This window comes from Lottia gigantea (assembly GCF_000327385.1).
Source record: "Lottia gigantea unplaced genomic scaffold LOTGIsca_92, whole genome shotgun sequence".
Classification (NCBI taxonomy): domain Eukaryota; kingdom Metazoa; phylum Mollusca; class Gastropoda; family Lottiidae; genus Lottia; species Lottia gigantea.
The window spans coordinates 1,153,063-1,174,996 of record NW_008711014.1 but is presented as its reverse complement, the minus strand read 5'-3'; the positions used below and the strand labels follow the sequence as shown (position 1 = coordinate 1,174,996).

The 21,934-nt window shown below is 33.3% G+C and overlaps 4 protein-coding genes across 4 annotated transcripts; 2 read left to right on the top strand and 2 right to left on the bottom strand.

Moving 5' to 3' along the window:
• Positions 1 to 939: 939 nt before the first annotated feature.
• Positions 940 to 7,927, bottom strand: LOTGIDRAFT_198008 (hypothetical protein). Its single transcript, XM_009068679.1, has 12 exons — positions 7,898 to 7,927; positions 6,452 to 6,751; positions 6,052 to 6,237; positions 5,658 to 5,767; positions 5,137 to 5,268; positions 4,618 to 4,819; positions 3,950 to 4,267; positions 3,504 to 3,624; positions 3,065 to 3,195; positions 2,673 to 2,839; positions 2,138 to 2,297; positions 940 to 1,794 (listed from the first exon to the last, which is right to left on the bottom strand). Exons 2-12 carry the CDS (start codon positions 6,654 to 6,656, stop codon positions 1,637 to 1,639), a joined length of 1,890 nt encoding a protein of 629 aa, XP_009066927.1. The 5' UTR covers positions 6,657 to 6,751; positions 7,898 to 7,927; the 3' UTR covers positions 940 to 1,636.
• Positions 7,928 to 7,999: 72 nt separating this feature from the next.
• On the top strand, positions 8,000 to 13,841 carry LOTGIDRAFT_237021 (hypothetical protein). Its single transcript, XM_009068678.1, has 12 exons — positions 8,000 to 8,715; positions 8,955 to 9,059; positions 9,497 to 9,661; positions 9,918 to 10,006; positions 10,186 to 10,233; positions 10,383 to 10,555; positions 10,881 to 11,074; positions 11,432 to 11,650; positions 12,107 to 12,234; positions 12,677 to 12,853; positions 13,090 to 13,200; positions 13,678 to 13,841. Exons 1-12 carry the CDS (start codon positions 8,137 to 8,139, stop codon positions 13,817 to 13,819), a joined length of 2,130 nt encoding a protein of 709 aa, XP_009066926.1. The 5' UTR covers positions 8,000 to 8,136; the 3' UTR covers positions 13,820 to 13,841.
• A 1,885-nt stretch (positions 13,842 to 15,726) lies between these two features.
• Positions 15,727 to 18,399, top strand: LOTGIDRAFT_237020 (hypothetical protein). Its single transcript, XM_009068677.1, has 6 exons — positions 15,727 to 15,746; positions 16,137 to 16,300; positions 16,656 to 16,811; positions 17,237 to 17,290; positions 17,521 to 17,817; positions 18,301 to 18,399. Exons 2-6 carry the CDS (start codon positions 16,147 to 16,149, stop codon positions 18,324 to 18,326), a joined length of 687 nt encoding a protein of 228 aa, XP_009066925.1. The 5' UTR covers positions 15,727 to 15,746; positions 16,137 to 16,146; the 3' UTR covers positions 18,327 to 18,399.
• Positions 18,400 to 18,811: 412 nt separating this feature from the next.
• LOTGIDRAFT_170051 (hypothetical protein) lies at positions 18,812 to 21,075 on the bottom strand (the record flags this gene model as incomplete). The annotated part of the gene is made up of 5 exons (XM_009068676.1): positions 18,812 to 18,914; positions 19,154 to 19,251; positions 19,606 to 19,719; positions 19,894 to 20,054; positions 20,982 to 21,075. 5 exons carry the CDS (start codon positions 21,073 to 21,075, stop codon positions 18,812 to 18,814), a joined length of 570 nt encoding a protein of 189 aa, XP_009066924.1.
• Positions 21,076 to 21,934: the final 859 nt, after the last annotated feature.

Here is a 21,934-nt window from a genome sequence, read left to right as displayed (position 1 = left end):
ACTGATAAACCTTGACAAACACTGGCAGTTACATGTTCTGTAGTCAAATAACTTTGAATGTCCTGTTGAGGAATTTGCTGCCACTCCTGATGCATTGCTGCATCCAACTCTGTTACAGTTGTACAGGAGGGTCTCTACATCGTACGTTACGTCCCAGAATATACTGAATTAAAGTTAGTGGCACCTAACTCTTTATTCTACATATAAATCAACAAGATGTTTCTTTTGCCTTTCAGTATATATATTTATCCAAATTATTGCACCTATTGTGTCTTTTTGTGATCATGTTAAGGTATTGTAAGGAAGAGTATAGGGCCTTTAATAGTGGGCTAATCCTACATATACTGTGATACATCAATAGTCCTTTATCTTAAAACAAATCCTAGGGTCAATTTTTGAAACATAAGGATTATCACATATCCTGGATTACGAGTTATATTTGACTCTTTTTCAAAAAATGACCCAACGTGGTTTTATGGTGAAAGGTCAGTTATATTATAAGAATTTGTTAAAATCATGAAATTATATTATTTATAGTATCACAATAAATCATGGATGTTTTAACTCTTGTCTTTTATTTTTGAGGCAGCAAATTACACTCTTGTTTGCAGAATTGGTCCTGGGTTTGATTTCAGCATTGGTTTGTGATTTGGACCAATAAATCAAGGTACATGTATATGTGCTACAGGCAGTACTCCTAACAGCTAAGCTAAAAATTGAACAAACAGAGGTAAGGGCTTATGTCAAGAAACAATTCTCTCATTGTCCATCTTCATATTATTGAACTAATGTGGACAAAGTGTTACAGATGGAACAATAAGTCAAGTGAAAAGAGAATGCTTATGCAGCTGTCATGGCAAAATGTCCCATATTGTACAAATAGGACTGTCTGTCTTGAGGAAGTCACGAACAGACAAGTGGGATAATGAAAAACATAACAGATTTGTAATCCATTTTATTTATAAATATAAAGTTTATAAACATATGGGAACAATAATGAACATACAAGCTGCCCATGAATGGATGTAACTTTCTGTATAAACATATGAACTCTAAAACATGCCAACAACTTAACAATAAAAATTTTAACAGAAGTATTTTAGTTCTTTAAGTGGCTAAAAGCTTCTGCTTTAACAATAGTTGAACTATAACAACATAGTCATTCCTACTTCCATGGAGGCAAGACTGGAAATAGTCTGCATTGACAGCAACAAACCTTGATTTTTTAAACGAACTCTTCTTATGAAAGTGCTTAAAGATGAAATTATGCCCGTGTGGATGAATTCACTAATATGTCAAGTAAAAAAATTGGTACCACTATCTTCACACTTATATTTAGACATAGAAAATATAACAAAACATAACTTAATTCATATATACAATAATCTTAACAATATAAAGACATTGCTTCAACTTGTAACATAGACTTCCATTTGGCTACATGTTGTTTCTGATTGGAATTCTTGTTTTGATTTTGACTTGAAATGACCAACAGAGAAATTTGACACCTTTACTGAAATAAGCTAACCTTTGGTACATCAAGTGCAATTTTAAATAACCAATATGTAGTTTCACAACAAAATCTTCTTATAATGACAAGTAACTGTAAATTTCAGTTTCAACCTTGGTGTAATATCTAATCAAGTTTCTTGTCTTTCTTTTCTTTGGCAGCTTGAATGACCTGTTTTCTCAGACTATGAAGGTCTGACATTAAGTTTCTATGTAATATAGTAGAAGCTGTCAGTAAACCAGCATATAAAACTGATACAAAACCACATGTAACCATGTCTTGACCTACAAATACACATTTTACACAAATAAATTTATATGAAACATTAAAATAAACTTTGACCACATTTCTAGATAAATCTACGATAATAATTTGTTGTAAAGATGGAATTTAACATTCTTACAACAAAATTTATCATAAGAATTTTTGTGAAACAGAGACCTGATATAAAGACGAGATCAATGGGTAGAAATTCACATATCCTTAGAGTAAACAGTCTTTCAAATTTCTGGGTTTCTCAAATTGCCAGTGAGCCAAATTGACAATACCTACTCTTAATCCTATGAAATCCTATAAAACTGAGATTCAAAGAATGAAAAATAATAAATTTAAAAATTGATGACAAACCTGTGAGATAGAGACCAGGTATATCAGTTTTAGGACGTAATGTCATAGAAACTTCAGGTGAGAATCTCTCCATACTGTGATTTAAACCATACATTTCACCTTTCTTAGTTCCCAGATAGTAGTTATTGGTCACTGGTGTACCAACTTTCAATAATGTTACCTGTAGACAGAAATATAACAACCTAATGTTGTATTGTTGGCACTGCACTTATAGCATTAGTCAATACACAATGGGTAAATCTATCAACAACATATACAGTGGACTATGTGTAATCAGACATCCAGACACACATGAAAATATGTCAGATTGTGGAGGGTGTAGTGGTATTCAAAGTTCTTGATTTTTACATCTTCCGCAGCTGTGTCAAATTATAACCTTATCCCCTGCATAATCAATCTATGTATTTTGAACACTTCTTTCAGTTTTGATTAAAATAAATTTTTCATAAAAGCAAATTTTTTTCAATAATTCATATATTTCAGAGAGTCTGTATATTTATTATGGTTGTGATATTTCACTTTTCATAATACTGACCTTATCCTCTAGTTTAGGATTTAGTTTAACACATTGTTCTATAATCCTAGCTCCTATTCTATCTTTAATAGCATTATATTCATCACCTCTCTTTTTAACTCTCTCATCCTTCCATTTCTCAAACCATTCATATTTAGCTAGTGTTATTACTAGTAATACACTGTTTCCTATATAATAAAAGTGATATTTGAAGGGATTATGCGATTAAAGCATGATAAAGACCCAAATCAATCCCTGTAAATGCTGACAGACTGTTCCCTTAAAACATGTCTTACCATTGAAAACTAAAATTTCCTCAAAGAATAATTCCTCAAATTATTACCATAATTAACACAAGAGCCTAGTGTATCTAACAGTAAATGATGACTATAACAGTCAATAAGACAACTTACCTGGAAATCTATCTGGAAATGAAGGATCTTTAGCTGAGGGTGATGAAATATACAGTAAGGGGAAATCCTGATGGCCTACATCATCAACATCTAATGAAAGGAACTTGTTCAAAGCCCCATCAGTATCAGCCCTGAAAATGCAAGATTAGAGATTTGTCTATAATCAATGGAGTAAGGTACCATCAGTTGAGAGGTAGAATATGGAATATAATACCACTCATAACTTTACAGGAAAGACTGGGGGATAATGCAGCAGGATCTTTGGCTGACTTATTTGAGCTCCAAAATGACTAGCTAACATTGTAAACATTCAATAATACTCTTTTCTATAAGAGTAATTTGTAAAATTCTATATACATGTACATATTATAAAACAATAACTAGTAATTATTCAATTGTGTTTACACTGAAAAAAAAATGAAATCTCAAATTAACTTACTGTGTAAAATACCAGATATTACCAGCATTTAGATTGAGTTCCTCTGTACTTCCCTCTAATCCTAGAAAAGCTGTTATAAAAGAACAACTTGATCCTAGCTTCTCAATCATTGGATAAATACCTATAATAAAATCACAATGAAATCAAAATAAACTTGGATATAATATGATTTCACATAAATATAATTGCCAACATGTTCATTTTCTTCAAGTCATATTTATATATAAAGATCCTTGACAGTTAAAAATCGAAAAGGAAAAGGATAATGCTGCAGTCATGACAATTTTTTCCCCATTGCACTGCATGGCATTGCTCATTCCATTTATTCTTGATACCATTCAGAAAAATTTCAAATGAAAAGCAGCGAAATGAAATGGAGTCTTACATCCTACTGTTCTGCACCTCATTGGGCTAATGGTATTTAAAAGAAAAGCAATGAAACTTACATGATTTAGTAGCTATAGTAGGTGGTAATAAATATTGAAAGGTGTTAATAACACCTGCATCAGATATGATATACTTCGCATTGATATCCATATCTCCTGTTGCTTTCTTTACTGTTACTCCAACAGCACGACCTTTAGAATTGATGATTATTTTAGATACTGGAGCCTGTACTAATACGCGACCTCCTGGTATTTCTATAACTGGAATGGTATGAAGTGCTATCTCACTTGGTCCTCCTCTAGGATAGTAAGCTCCTCCTAGATAATGTCCTACTAATGTCCCATGGAATGAAAATGCTGCTTCCTTTGGTGGAACACCTGAAATAAAAAGAGGTGAAAGGGATTAAGTCATCTAAATTTGCTCTACCATATGTTAACCCTTTGAACACTGAGTGTAATTGAAAGTCATATTCTTTGAACACCAAGCAATTTGACATTAATATTCTGTGACATCATTGGTAACAGCCCCTTCACTGACCCCTCGGGTATTATATCATGTTATGTGCCAAGTATGGTGTCTGCCAGTGTTGAAAGGGTTAATAACTGGTGACAACAGTCTAACAAAACTACAGGTTTATATAGGATAGTGTGGCTTTTACTTCTATATTATCAGTTAAAGAATCACTGACGTTTGATTATATCTTAAATACCCTAATATCCAGACTTACCATAATCACCAAATATATAGGATAGAGTAGCTTTAAGTTCTATATTATCAGTTAAAGTGTCTAGGACCTGTATCACTGACATCTGACTATATTTAAAATACTCTGATATCCAGTGAATAATTCCAGTGAATATTAGTATTTTACATAACCATTTTGGTAGATATTTTAGCATCATTAGTCCTGTATATCCAGCTCTTGCTTTCTGAAATATGGAACCTTTTTGTTATAACAGCACAAATGTTAGAATGGAAAACCCATTTAAGCCATGTATAAAATTCAAATGAAATCCCTTAGCCTTTAGGGGGCTTGGGCGTTCAGAGGCAGGGCGTTTAAGTTGTATACTTTAGGAATCTTGACAATCAAATATATTTCAAAATGTTACAAAATAGAAAAGAAGAAATTCATAGCTTCTGTGGGAATGTTTGGGCAAACTATCTAACTTAAAGTATACACTCTTGATATTTTTAGGTGATGTAATATTAGATAGTATCCTATCACAAAACCATTTTTGATTCTTACCATAATAAGGTCTATATATTTATCAATAGCTTCATGATCTTTAGGGAAGTTTTTCTTCAACTCTCTAATACATTCTTCTCTTCCACGTAACATTTTATATCTTCTATTTTCACTGGCCTCTCCTAATATCACCTACAAAATTGTCCCAAAGTGATGTGCAGTTGCCAAATAGTTAGTGTGGCATTCTGTTTCTAATTCAGGGAATTTCCGACTTGATGTATCGCAGTGAAAAACAGAGATGTTGAGCTTGTATTTCTTCTAAGCCTCGTCCTCATATTTTACCATGTTTCACCAATGTAGAGATGAGCAAGGATGGGGAATGGGAATGTTTTCAAATATGAACACCAGTAATCTATTTGTAGGTAGATGAAATAATAATTGAAACTATACAACCCTGATATACAACGCATAAAACAAAGAATGTTTTCATGATTACATGATTCCTTGCCTTTAACTGTTTTATTTGTTACATGTACTGCCCAGTTTACATGCCTTATCAATGTAAATAATGGATATCTTACAGTATCATAATCATCAGCCATTGGAACCCAATCAATCTGTCCATCAGTCAGCTGATCTAGAAAAAATCTATGTGATTCTCTTTCTCCCATATTACCAACATAATGGATCCCTGAAATAACATAAATTACGCTACGAAATAATAGTCCTTACTCGCAAAGCGATAACATAATTTAAATAAATATGACGTTGACAATAGATAGAAATTGAAGTAATAACCATAGACGCTATGGAGTAACCTAGAAAAGGAGAACATTTAAAATATTTCATAAGAGTCTATTTCTAATAGAGCCTTTAGTAAATACATTTTTGTTAATGTTCTTATATACACATGTATGATAGTCTTGCATGCAGAAAACTGTTACAGATTCAGAGATGGCCTACAATTGACCCTACCTGTGTCAAATTCAAATCCTTTTTTACTGTAATAAGTATGACAGCATCCCCCAGCTTGATCATGTTGTTCTAGGACTAACACCTTCTTTCCTGCTCTGGCTAATATAGCAGCAGTCGATAGCCCACCATATCCACTACCTATTACTATAGCATCTAAATTCTCTGGCACTTTAGCTGGTGTAAAGCCTAGAAAAAGGAAATGAGAGTAGAATTTATATTGGAATAAAATATCAATTTAGCGAGTTTTAAAACTTTGCTTATCTATCTGACTAATTAAATTACAACAATCAAAATTCTTTAGTATAGACAAAATTTACCCAATTGCACACATCAGGCATTTAACAATTTTCTAATCTCATTTACTGTTATCATTTCAGAAAGAAACTTTGCTGTAACTTACGCTGCTTGAGAATGGCATCCCTGGCTTTTATATCCGTCACCAATTTTTCTCTTGGCTTTTCCTGATTTTTATAAAATGGATTCCGTCCAGGTTTCTTTCTGTTAACCAGTAGCGATACACAATACACAAATACGTAGAATAGAAATGCTCCAATAATTATTGATGGATGAGATGATATATATCGGAAAAATCCTTCAAAAATCATTGTTATAATCCTGTAGGAATAATCACCACATAAATTCTACTTCAGCTAGTAATATCCATATACAAATAGTCTAGTTGTTCATTCACATTGGTTCACTGTAATAATAAAACATACATTATACAATTTTAACATTAGGTTGCATGTCCTTACGACCATGGACTTTGAACTTTGAAAATGCAAATATCATTGCCTTGAATTCTTTTCATTGAACAAGTTAAATGTGTAACACTTGATAAAAGAAAGGATAGTTTAATAATGTAGGTTATCAAGAGCACACTGAGGTTTTGTGTGAGATAGATTGTAAACGGTATCTATGGCCTCCCACTCTTGCCTGTGAGGTTTATTTGAAACTCAGAAGTTAACTAAGTTTTTGTTTTGACATGTTCTTTCTTATGAAAGAGTATGATTCCTAGATTTAAGGACACATTAAAGTTTTTTTTATTGAATAATCAAGATCATCACTATAGTAAAAATAAGTAAAAGAGTTTAGAATGATTTTGCTAGTGAAAATAGGCGAAACAGTTAAATCATTGAAACATCTTAATATAAAGATTGACATGAAACACTTATCATAAGAAGTATAACAAGAAAGTAATATTACACACAAAACATTTAAAAGGTGTGAACACAGTATAGCGATGAATCAAAAAATGATTTTCTAAATGTGATTATTTGCTGGTTGAAAGTATTAAAGATTATAAGATCTTGTGATAGAAAAAAGCACGTCATATAAGTTATCTTCCACACTACATAACATTCATACTTGATTCAATCACCATTTGAATTATAAAAATTGAGCTATACTGTATATGCTAGCTCTAGCTGTGTCTACTTGGGGCCTATTTATTTAGAGTTTACCCATGTAGGAATTCAGATTGGTCTCAGGAATCAAAAGCCTGTAGGATATACAAGGTCTTTACTATTTAGGCTAGGTGGGGAGCCAAGGCTTTACTCTAGGACAGTGGTTTCAGACTAAACTCTCTTTTATTTCAAAGAGGGTTTATATTAGATGTTATTATAGGTGAAAATTAAGGTTCATTAAACTCCTAATTAGGTTACAGGCCACTATTAATTACACCTACAAATACCTAATCAGAAACTAATCTCTTGCTTGATTAATTTCCCATTAGCACAAAGAAATTGGTTGTATTTTTTTTTTAGTTTGCTTCATCCCAAAAGTGTAACGAATCTTAGATGAGAAGATAAATAAGGTTTAAGGGAAACAAATTAAAAAAATTCACCGGACAGTTTTGGGTTTTGGTTCATTTCTTACCAGAAGGGAGGTAACTCCTGAAAAGACTCTTTAATCGGAGAGATCAAGAAAGGTCCCAACTCTCTAAAATAAAGTTCCATAAAGTGTACCGATGTAAATAAACAAAACGTTTTTCATGTATTTCACAGTGTATTTTAGTTGAAACGCTTAGAAATTCCGTTGGTTTTTCATTTCGTTCGCAAGTGACACTTACATGCGACTTGAATAATGGAGCAGAAAAACAAAGAACTGGAAAAATTCAGAGCTAATTGGATTCAAGAGTTACATTCTATTCCATCAAATCTGTCACTGTCAAAACAAGACAGTTGTTCTTCGAATGACAGTAACTTCGACAGTAATAAAGATACTGAAGGAATCTCAATCTCTGACTGTAACATACCAGAAAAGAGTTTAAAACGATCAAGCTCTCCAACTTGCTCAAACCAGAAAAATGACTTAGAAAAAGGGGAGGAATTTTTAGTTGACAGTAATGTTGTCGAAAAAGACAATATTGATACTACAGGAGGATATTATCCATTTGTGCTCCTAGGAGAAATGTTAAAAAGTGGATCTCAAGAATACTCACCCCCTAAAAAGCGTAGAAGCTCAAGTGGGCCCAAAAATGTACTGTCACCCCCAATTATCAAAAAGAATTATTTTGACACAGAGCTATGTGAAAGCTTTTCAATGGAAAATGACACTTCAGACTGTTCAGACAGGGGTGAAATAAAACTCAAACACAATCAGAATAAGCAGCAAAAACAAGAAAACAAAGAACGGTTTCTCGATATATTTGTGAAAGACTTGGTAAATTTTTCATTGATTTTAAGATTGTTTAGGTTTTATAACATATTATGCCTTCGATGTGTTAGTGTGTCACTTGCTGTCTTCTTGAGGATTTCATCCCTAAAGCATGTTGGCAGTTAGAGATAAGCCCTTCAAAACCAGATTTCAGTCAAACAGAATGATTTAATGTTTTATCAATATTCATATTTAGAATGATATAGATTGATTAACATTTGTTATTAAAATTCTTTTTTTTTCAGGATGAAATAAATGAAATTCCATTTTTTGATACGAGTTTAGCAAGAGAGGTGGCTATAAAAATATTCCATCATCTGAGTATTAAAGATCTGTGTAGCTGTTCACAGGTATGGTATAGTCTTGCTTGTATTAAAAAGAACCAACAAAATTGTTCTTTTCTTCAAGGTTGAGGAGATGGACTTACAGTCAAAAAACCCATAAAGTTACTATTACACTATAACCTTAGTATAACTCAGTTCCACCATATGTGTCATTGAACATAGGTTTGGGAAAATCTACCTTGCATCATGGTATGATCATGATAGAATGTTAATATTCTGAATAGAAGTGTATTTGGAGACACCGGTTCATTTATATACCATACACATGTACAGCTAATATTAGTTCATATGCTATACTTCTTTCATTGCAGAAAAGTAGGACATACAACTTCATTCATTTCATTTCATACTCCTTTCATTTAGTTCAAAGACTAATTTTTTCTTAAAATATTTATTAATCACAATTTTAGGGGTTGGTTTTAATGAAATTTGAAATATTGTAGGTGAGTAAAAGTTGGAGAAGTTTAGCTGATGATGAGCTACTCTGGTGTAGAATCTGTCATAGGTTAGGTTATGAAGGGGAGATAACCGCTGTAGAAAAATATGGTTGGAAAGGAATTCTTAGAAATTATGTGGAAAGAAAGAAGACCTTAATTTCAAATTGGAAGGTATGGTTTTATTTTTCAGATTTGACTCATAATATTTATGATAAGATTGATGACATAACATAAACCCATGATTGGTTAGTTTGGAAGTTGGGGTTGCTGATATTGAAACATATTAATAGAGACCTTTACTGATTAACATGGCTTTCACAATATAATAAAGGGAAAGTAGCATCAGATTATTGTAAGATCTATAATTGATTTTTAAGATTTGTGAAATATTTGGAAAATTAACCAATTTCTGTGTATTTTTTTTAAGGGTAGAATAGGTAAATATCATCAACTACAACATATACAGGGTGGAATTCTATCTGCTGTTCACTCACATCAAGAATTAGTCGTAGCTGGGTAGGTAGATTTAACTTGATATTGACTTGATACAATAAAATGTATACTTCAGTCATACTTTACCTTGCCCCCGAATAGCAATGAGTAATATCCAAGATTATATTGGTTATAACTGCTACATATGGCACTGGAAACTTATTTTCTTGACACTTTGACCACTATATATTTCTTAATTGTAGACCAACTAGACATAGGGTATTAATTTTGAAATGTATTATGAATACCAGGTAGCTGAAATTGAATTCAAATTGAAAGCAATTCCATGTATTTAGATGATTTTATTCCTTGAGAATAAGATGTTGCTTATTATTGATTTAATCATAAAGATATACTAAGGTAATGATAACAATAACTTATTACGTATGATATGTTCTAGGTATACGAACTGTGATATAAAAGTATGGAATATGAATGAAGATGATAATGTAATATTAAAGTCTAGTAATACAGCGTTGATTATAGATGAAAGTGTAGAGATTGGTACAGTCAGTAATCAGGTTAAACAAGTACAAACATCTCATCAATATACAGCAGCTAGTTATACTCATGGTAAATATCATCAATATTATTCAGTAGCCTCAGCTTTGTTTCTGAACAAATTTATAGTGGGAATATGCACCAATTTATTTGGTATATTTTGCAATTTCTATACAATAGCAGTTAGAATTGAATGGTAAGGACTTTTGGAAATCACAAACAAATTGAAAAAAATTATAAGCACATGAACACAATGATTGAAATATTAACAGAATTTGATAAATCCGCATACTCCCAATAATTTGGGTTGAACAAAGAGTTAAGAAATTTGAATTTTTAATTGGTTTCTTGATTTTTTTTTTATTTGTTGCGCATAATGAATATTTATTTCATGTAGGTTTTGTTGATATATGGTGTAATGATAAAGGGACTGAACCAGTGTTTACATTAAACAGTGGTAATGTTAAAGATATAAGGCTATCCTCTATCAACCCTGATTTGGCTGTATCTACTGATAATACTGTATATATTCTACGATCTCCAGATCAGAATTCAGATTTTACCATACACAACCAACTACACATTAATAATGTAAGTCTCATTGACTGTTAATTTAACAAACAGTAGAACTCCTATTAAGTATGCATAGTTTTAGAATAATGTGACTTTTTCTTTTGATATTGAAATTTGAGAATTAAATTTGACAAAACTAGCTTAATTTGCAATGCCATTTCTAAATATCTTTAAGAGTGTTTGAAGATACCTTAAGGTTATTCTGAATAAGTAAGTTTTTGATTTATGGGGCAGAGAAAGAAAGAAAAGAAAAGGAAGAAAACAAGAGACACCAAAACAATTGATGATTCACAAGTATATAGGACCAAAGCTTTCACTTGTTACCTTTTTTTTTATTATTGCCTTTTTATAATAATTCTACATTTCCACTTTCAGGTCGGAAAACTAAGATGGTTAGAACCAGCGTCCACCAATCATCCTGTAGATTCCAAGTTAATTCTAGCTAATGTAAATAAAGTCCACTTATATAACGCTGAATGCCGTGAAGTCACTGAGCTCTATAACACTATAGATACTATCATACGCTGTGTAGAGGGTCATCCCGAATTATTGGCTATTGGTGTCCATTTTCTTTCACCCATAGCAGAACATAAGGTAATTTCTACCTCTAATTTTCTTTATTGAAGTTTTTGAATTTGCGTGTTTGATGTGGCTAAAGCTACACTGAAGATTTTCATACTAAAAGGTCTGTGAGGTGGATATTTACAGGTTCACAGAGGACTTTTCAAAGTTCTTAAAGTACTTTGTATGAGGCCTGTGAGGTTAGTCTTAGTGAGGCCTTTTTCCACATTCCTTTAGCATTTGTTTTAGACCTAACATTTACTTTGATCAGTGATCAGAATAATCCTATACCTTGATTTAAATAACACATTTCCCTAGGTCATGGCATAAAGATAATATTTTCGTTGCCCTCTGGCATTGGGACAAGATGACAATCCATCTCACTTGTTCATGAACTGTGCAAATGGTGCAAGAGTTAAGCACCATATAATCGCTTATATAATGTAATCTCCTTCTAAAACTTACTCTGCCCGACTATATTATTTTCAGATCAAACTGTATGATTTAAATAAGAATGAAATCAAATCAACATTACATGGTCATACATGGAATATATCATGTTTGTATCTGCCTGTAGAGGAATCACAATTACTGATCAGTGGTAGTGATGATAGAAAGTAAGTACATATACCTTCAAAGTCATTGGAAAATGTCCCAAAGGGGAACATGTAGAGCCCTGATAAAAGAACGTAAAATGATGAACCCTACTCACTCAACCATCTTTATTAAGCAATCAACTTCAATATGCAACCACAATAAAGTCCCCCTACAACTTCTCAACATAATTTAGTTTGCCTTAAAAACAGGGAAGTGGAACTCCAGTTCTGTAGTGTTAAAGTGAAATGAGTATTTAACTCATAGAAAGCACGGGTCTATGTCCAAAGCAAGGACTAATTAGTAGAGTTATCCTAAACATCTGAGTTTATCATAGATGAAAATTAAAGGAGAATGTCCCCACTGGCAACACTTAGATCCATGATGGTAAATTTGGCATGTCTACAGTCTGAAAAGCAGAAAAGCAGGAGCACCTCTTAACTGAGATGCATTTTATCATTTCAGGGTGAGAGTGTATGATTTAAGAAGTGGTACTAGACCAATCAAGACTATAATTGGACATACTGGTAGTATTAGTACTGTACAATTAGATGACTGGAAAATAGTGTCTAGTGATAATGCAGGGTTTGTTACTGTAAGAGACCAAAGAATGGACAGGAAAATATGGGAACTTCATAACAGGTTTGTGGCTAGTAACAGACAAACCAAAATCTGATTTTACTATGGAACAGGGATAAAGGTAGATAAAAAAGAGGTGTATCAGATCAAAGGCTGGCAATTGGATCTAATTTTGATGGATGTTTGAGGTCTGTTGACCAAGGCTCAGTCGATACACAGGATTCTTATAATTTATATTAATGAAATACATAAATGTTTTTATATTTTTGATATGAATGATAATATATTATATATTGTAGACATCCAGTAGAATATTGTAAATTTTATGATAAATATTTAACAGTTGGTAACATACCATATAATAAAACACCAGAAATAGATACAGAGTTTGAAACAGCTACACATAGAAAGTAAGTAAGGCTAGATGATATTGGTTCATCACCATATGGTGATTTTTCAGTATTTTTAAATGAGGCTATATTACTAACAGTATAAAATTCTATACCAGTATTTATCATGATACTTGTAAATTACCCAGCCATAAAAGGAATTTGGAGCACCAGTCAGACATGACAGGCAATAACATTCAAGCACTTGTGTTGTGCCTTGAAATAGACGTCATTCTATGCAATTTGGGAGTGCTCAAAACCCATTCAAGGTGAATTCCCAATTGTGGGAATCCAATAATATCTAAATTATACTAGTCCTGAGAAATTTCAGTGGTATAGCTCAGTCTTTAGTGACTTGGATTGGTCTGCTTTACATAACACAATGGCCATTGTGTTTGGGAGCTATTTGATAATGGTCCCAATGTGGACTCTTAGTGAACCTCTCGCTTCCATTTGAGATAGCCATGTTTAGATATTGTATATTGTTTATAATTGTAGATACCGAGGAACAGTTCAAGTTTATGATTTTCTGTCTGACCAACTACGAGATGACCTACCAGATATATGTCAATCAACCTATGATGCTGTACCAGGCTATAATTTTAATATTAGACTCACTACACCTTATGATAACTTATGATATTAAACTGTTTTTACTTCTTATTTTATTTTCATTTCTTGAGGTTTTCATGAATACAAATACTCCAGACGACAAGCTTGTCGAATTTCCCTTCAGCATTTTCCCTTTTGTGCGACTCTACCATTGCCCATTTTCGTTACTTGGGGCATTTGATATCTATGTAAGAAACCCATCTCAGATGTCCATGTTCGAGCATGGACGTATAACTGAAGGTACCCCCGCACCATAGAGATTACCAGTTGCGTATGTTTGCGAATTATTAAAGTGGCCATGAGCTCCAAACGCAACTGGCAAGAATGAGAATTGCTTTCGAAACGTATGACCGCTATTCTTATTCGCAAACATACGAAACTGGTGCGCGCTATGATGTGAGGTCTCTTATAGCGAGCATAATGTGTAACTCTCTTCTGCACATAAAATATCGCACTCTACTACTCTTTTTTTGCACTGAAGACGACGGGTTATGATCACCAATGAGAACTGAACACAATTCAGGTAGAAATAAGGTGATAATATTTAAAAAGAACAAATCGAATCAATTAATTTTAAGTTCATAAGTCTAGTTATGAAAGAAAACATTTATCTGATGTTTCCGTCAGACAGCTGATAAATTAGGATTTTTTTAGTGATTGATTATTATTGGGTGGGATTACCAAAAATAATCCGAAATAGACGGTTAGAAAGTTTTCTTTAGATTTTTCTATAAGACTTAACCCTGTGCCACTGCCTTTATTGAATAGTAGCCTAACTTGTTACTTTCAATCCTCATAAACTCTATAATTTCGGGATATGTATTAAGGCATTCAATGAATGAGTAATCGCATTTTGATCAAAGGCCTCGAGTCAGTTTAACCTTGTCCCAGCAGATATTCCTATGATCTATTCAATTCAAACAAATAGCGATAGTGTTACCGAAAAATGATTGTATAGCCTACAATTTTGCAGACTAGCCTTTAACGCAGTATTTATTTTCTTTCTTTTTTTAAATCGTTTTGAGACTAAATCTTGACGGATCAAAGTTAGCTATTCCTTGCTTGCTGGTTTAAATTAAATAGGGTGGATAGAAATACACCACACATTGGAAATAGATTTTACGGTCTCGATGTTCCTGCCTGCCCACTGTTCTCTCGAAATAATCATAATATTACCTGTGAGAGTCTTCGGGATGCTCGAGAAGCCTGGACTTTTTTTTATAACCAAGGAATAATTCATGGAATTTTGTTGGAAAACTGATTCCTTCTATTATGCTTTGGTGGAAGAGTTACTTCCATTGGCATCAAAACAGACGTACACAGAGTCCGAAAGATCATTATCATTATCATCCGTTATTGCCTGGGCAACTATAACCCCAGTTTTTTTTTCTAATTCAAACTATGACAATGGAAATGGCAATAAAAATCTATTATTTTCATTGTGTAAGTCGTAAAACGTAGTGACAGTGATTTAATATGGGGGAAGTTTCAAGTTGGATGTTCCCACATCCCTGATTCACTTGCCATGTTAGAGATTGTGGGTAACTCATCCAGAACAACACATTTCTAAAATAATGTTTTTCATTTTCATAAGTTCATATAAATATAAACCTGAATTAGAATTTAGAAGGAGTTCTGCTTTTCTTACAAGCTCACATAGCTTCAAGATTCTCGGTTTAATTCCCATTCGACGAGAAACCGCTCTTATTAGCCTTTATTACAGACAATGCAACTTTAAGCCTGTCAAAACTCTCAATAAATTTAGCTGACTTTATGACCTCGGTAACCCCTTGTTGCTGTCAATCAAAGTTTCCAATGACGACATTTCCTTATCCCTACTTCTTTATTATTATATTAATATGACGTCACCAAGTGTCCAGTTTAAGGTATATATACTCAGAATTTTCAATAAGAATTCATATTCACTTTGTTTTGGGTGATAATCACTAAGAAAGGTAAGTCTTCTCTTAAACTTTAATGTAAAGCGCTTCTAGTCGTTCGGGTGGGACAATAAACGGTGAGCCAATATGCTACAGGCTGTGAACGTTAAAGAACCGTAGACATTTGGAAAAAGAGAAAGAGTATGTTAATGTCATAGAAACATTTCACTCATTGCAAATTTGCATGGCGTTGTCAGTTCGTACTAGTGCAGGGCGTTAAATTTCATTATTTCTTTTCGTTTGACTTAATCAAAGCAAATTTGTTATCCATTTTTCCCATCTATAAGCATAAATTTGCATTGTCATATTGTGGAAATTTATTTGTTTTTTTTTGTTTAAATTTTCTTTTCATTCTCGTTTGAATTACTAGAACACACTAATCAAAACAAAATCGTATTCTTTCAGTAAATTGAAGATGAATCCTAAAATCAGCCTGGTATTCTGTGTCTTGGTTTCTGTTGCCACTGCATTATATAATGCCCCGGGCACACGACATGGTTTAAGAAATGGCGGATGGGGTGGTAATACCTGGCCTGGATCCAATATTCATCCTAGCTTACTGAAACAAGGTAGGAAATCTTTTTATATTATCATCTACATGTATGTAAATGTTTTTAAAAAGCAGAAAATGAAGCTCATAAAAAGGGAAAAAAGCTTTAAACTGTTAATAGAAATGAATAACACTCTCCAAAAGCTTTTCCCTTTAAAAGAAGTTCGTTAAATAATTTCTTAAATTTAAACCGAACAAATGAATAAAAGTTTCACAGCCATATCTGTTGTAGCGTTTGTCGCTGAAGCATCAACTTTTCGGAGCATCTGATGCTAATCTCGGGCTGCATTTATCGATTCAACATTTGAGAGTATCTATTATGTACCCAAATTACATTCAAGTCATTCTTACTAAACTAATTAAAATCTTTTCAGATATTTTCGGAAACGATGGTATCCAACATTATCCCGGAAGTAATCATTTCCCAAACAACCTGAATTCCTGGGGATCCCGAAGAAATCCTTGGTCTGGTTCATCCAACTCTTTCTATCCAAGAGATACTATTAGAACACATCGTCTTAACGGCAGAAGTAAGTAGGCCTAATATTACCAGCAAATCTGTCCAATATTAGATACATAGAATATTGCATTTACATATATCATATATCTCAAAGCAAGACAGTTCCCGTTTATAGTTCAGTGTTGGCAGCAATACCAGATGACAGCAATCTCGGATCATACAAGTTCCGAAAATGTTCATAGGACACAAACATTCTGTTGTAAAAGTCTTGCAACCTCCTTCTTGATGTGACGTATATTGAAACCATGTGCGCCAACGCCCAGTTTTTCAAAATCGTACGGTAAATTTTCGTCACAAAAGTGCTATTTATCAATGTAAAATTCCAACGACAAATTTGTATCGTTAGATTTATTGTGAATGGCGTCGTAAAGCCTAATTTGTTTTAAGAACAAGAATACATGTTTAATCTTATTGAATGATTCTAATGATTTTCAGGATACAAGAGATCTTTGTACAGATCACCCTACTCTAACTCAGGAAAACAATTTGGTAAGTGCTTGTTCTTGATAAATTCCTTTGAAGCCACTCCTTCTCTACAATATCTGTAGGCCTATCTTGTATCCAGGCCAGGCCAATATACAGCTTACTATTTTGTGTTTTCATAAGTACGCTTAACTTAACTATTTTAATCATTCAAATCACCTACCATGAAATTTTTACACATTGGCCAACTTTTCATTTTAACTTGATTTTAACTGTACCCATTTGGCTATTTCTAGGTTTAAACAGAGATTCGCATTTCAACCAACAGCAACTTCTTAACAACCAACATCTCCTTGACAACCAACAGATAATTGGTAATCGACATATCCTTGGTAACCAGCAGTTGCTAAACAACCAACATCTCCTTGACAACCAACAGATCATTGGTAACCGACATATCCTTGGTAACCAACAGTGGCTTAACAACCAACATCTTCTTGATAACCAACATCTGTTAGGTAACCAACAGCCATGGGATCTCCAAAATAACCAGCAATTTTTTGGAAACCAACAGATTGGAGGTGGAATCCGAAGTGAGTAGACCATTATGAATAATGTTTGTAGTGGCTCCGTTGAATTCCGCCATCTCGAAACAAAACAGTTCTAGTGAGGGCATCTTGCAGACGTGGGTAACGCAATAGAACAAGAACTGAAGCGAAGCCTTTGTTTACAAACGCTTAAATACATAGGCGAAACTAGAAATGCGTTAACATTTCGCTTCAAGAAATGCTGTTCTGAAGCTTGAGGAAGGGGATTTTATATTATGAAACCGTTACCTATCCATTTTGTGTTCGATGCTGTAAAAATATCTTAACAAGCATAGAACGAAGTTTGGTCTGGGACCTATTTTGCACCCATTTGTGCAAATAATGCTATGTAACGCCATTAATTGTGCAATGAGACAACATTTGTCAAGACTTCAACATTTACTACTGCTTTTCGATCCCTATGCCCATCATGATCATAGGCTATGATACATTGCGTAAATAAAACCCATTTTTTTTCTCTATTTTCAGATACCTTCCCTCGTAGAAGATATTAAGTAATAACCAAACTCAGGAAAAATTACGTGCAATATACCAAAATAAGTGCAATAAATAATTTTCTTTTGTACTTGGATTGTCTTTTTTTTTGTTTCCCAAATCAACAGTCCCGATGTCTTGTTTATTCGAAAAACTTCGAGCCCAAAAAGGAGAGGGAGAAATAATGATATCGGAATCTGGAATTGTTGCCGAAGATAGCTTGCATATCCGATTTCAATATGTTTCAATTGTTAATACATAAGATATCGCCCTTTACTTTTGTGCAATCCCAAATAGAGCTTGGAGTATGCTCTGAGCGAGGGATAGAAAGCTGAAAACTTTAATATCATATTCCGTTATTGAATGCGATCTCCATGGCGTCTACAAGGCGTTTATTGTTTAATGTGAGAAAACATTCTTATAACATGACAAGTGCTGCTCGGTGCTGGATTCTGATCTGAGTAACCCCCTTTATAAAAATACCAGTGTTTATACCAAATATCCTTTATAATGAACTACCACGTTTATAAGATAGAAATTTAGATATGATACCACCACTAATGTTGTTAGGACATTGTTTGGCTGCTCTAAATACTTCTCGTACCACTCTGAAAATATATTGATCTCACTTATGGTAATATTCTACAGGATTCGAGTATACCCGGTGAACCAGTTGTTTTTGTGTTCGTTGGCACATTCCCCCATTCGACAATCCTCGTCAGATTCCGAGGAAAACGTAAAAAGTCGCTAACACATCCTTCAACTGTTTCCATATCCCATAACCGAAGAAATATCTATCTGAGGCTGGAAAGATTGTGTTTCGGACTAAGAGAAGCTATTTAATTACCTGTAATTCGTGAAATCTTTAGGTTCCAGAATTCTGGCCAGGGACATAAAATTATCTATAACTACGTCACAAAAACCACTTTCTACATAACAGTCACCCTACAATATAAGCAAATGTTACCCGTAATCTAACTGTTATGAGGTACTGGTGTCTGTCGTGAAAAAAGGAGGGGTCCAAGCGTCTTAATCAACCAAATCCATAAAGCAAAAAACAAAAAAAATACATGGCTGTTGGCTCGTTATTCCGGTTTACGAATTTCAGCTGACGAGTTATTAAGAATTGGGATTCCAGCTGGCTTGTTATTGGGGATTTGGGATTCTACCTGTCATGTTTGGCTTTTTATTCGAAAGTTGGAATTCCAGCTGACTTGTTAGTCGCTATTCGGAATTCAAATATTTTTTCAATCACAAATTACGAGTCAACTCGGTAACCGAGATTAAAAAACTACTAACCATGATAACAAAGCTTTGATCATAATGACTAAAACATTCGATCTGATTTTGACGATAGCTGGTTATAGATCTGTTCATATGACATCTCGTTAGTTTTTCTACAAATTCAACACCCTGAAACAAAAATTCACAAATTTTACTTTGGAACGTTAAAGAAAATAATGAAAATTTGTTGAACCGACCAATTTGTTTCAAGCGATAAGGACTAAAATGAAATAATTTCGAAGGCCAAAATGAATCATGATCATGCTAGTTCTATATTGTACGTTTCTTTGGTGTATACAGAACCTTTTTGGTAAATAGATGATGACTTTGTTGAAATTGCCAGCAGTATTTTCCACCATAACTTTCGGCATAGCCATACTCGCCACATGGGAGTCTCTCTTCAAAACAAGTGAAGAAACCACAGTCTCCTGTCAGGGCCTTGTTGATACACTCTGTTGAAATGTCTGAAAAAGGAAGACCTTGTGGAATTATTACAACGACAATCTTTCAGCAGATCATTCAGCAGATCATCGGTAAATTATTCGATCATTGCGAACACAAAACGCTATTAGCTACGCGGACTCTCTGGGAGAGAAACTAAAAAAACCAAGTCACAAAGGGGCGATCACCCCCTCACCTCCTACATCCTATTTATGCAAAAGTTTCTTACATTGAGCTAAGTTAACCTCATATAAGTCAATGAACTTTGATTGCGCAAATGTTAAGTTATCACGCATAGATTGACCCGAATTTCAAAATTTCCAATTCTTGTTTGTTTTTAGCAGATGTTTATCAGGTACTTCCGTTGGAAATGCTTATATTAGAATTGAAATTATGGTATAATTGATTATGATTCGTACTAGGTGACCTGAAACAGCTCAATGCTGTGGTTAAAACGATAAGAATTGAAAATTAAGAAAGGTTTCTTAATTATCACATTTTAAATATCGTTTTTTTCACATCCAGTTCAATGACAATTATATAAAAAGATTCGAAATATCAAAAATAACCTGAATCGAAATACCCTATAACCTACACAAATGCTTCATTGAGTTCAACTAGAATTTTTCATACTTTATTTAAGAAACTTTTCCAATTAAGAAGTTATTTTAAATCAAATTTTAATAATTGACCCATCAGATGATAAATAAATGTGTCCTTTAAAGGATTGTAAAAAAGTATGTATAGTGTACACTCGTCATTCCTTTCAGACGTCTGCGACTCTTGCAATTCCAAATTGATGATATCAGATAGTGTCCCCGATACACGTAATTTTTTTTAGAAAATCCCTTTACAATCCCTTTAAGTTAAAATTTTCTAGAACCCAGGTGTCTGAGTGACTATATCCCTTCAATTATTGTCATAGGCCTAATTAGAGAAAAGAAACATACCGACTTTTGGGTCAACTGTTTTACTAGACAACCAGAATCCTAAACACGGTGAAATCAAACAATACACGACAATAAATATATTTATCATCTTCATCTTACTGGTAATTAATTTAACAATTAAATAATCATAATTATATAATATTTTAATTTTATATCATTTATCTAATTGTCATAGTCCGAAACATTCTATTAGACAAATATGGATCTGTTTTGGTTATGGTTACGTAAAATATGTACTAAAATATTCACGCCCATAAACACTTACTTCAAAATGTTGTCCCTAAAAGTATTTTAAAGAGTTTTTTTAAATAGTGATGCCACATTCGGTTAAACATTTCCATAATTACAGGAACCACAGACGTCTGACGAATGGAATGATGCAATAGAAGGCATTAGAATGGACTGATACCGCAAAAAGCTAGATTAATGATGGAGTTTTCTGACAGTTTCGGATTATTATTGATATGACAATAACATAAGGTTGTTATCTGATATGAGCATTCGTCGTTTAGACCTTTTAGACTTTAGAACAAGCCTTCAATTTTGAAAGAGCTGATTATTAAAAATAGCCTATATTTTTCACACTAGACACAAGTATGACATGTCACTGTTGTTTATATATTAATATTGTCGGTCAACATGTTCTGAAGGCCACACGAAAATCATTGTTCAAATTGATACCTCTCATATTGCTTGCCAAACAAGGTAAAATACGTCCACTTTCAGAACATTCAGCAATCCTCGGCACTTTCCGCAAAGCTGAATCTGTTGCAGAGAGCTTGTGGAACTTCTCGGTATACTGTTTGAATAAAGTGTAACCATTTCCAACCAGGAATGTGTTTAACAGTCATGCTTGTAATCTCTTTCTATAGTTTGTGGAGTGTTTTACATTCCGATAAGACATCGTTTTGAAAAATAAGGGCAATAACTAACAATAGATGTTGTCTGATTTT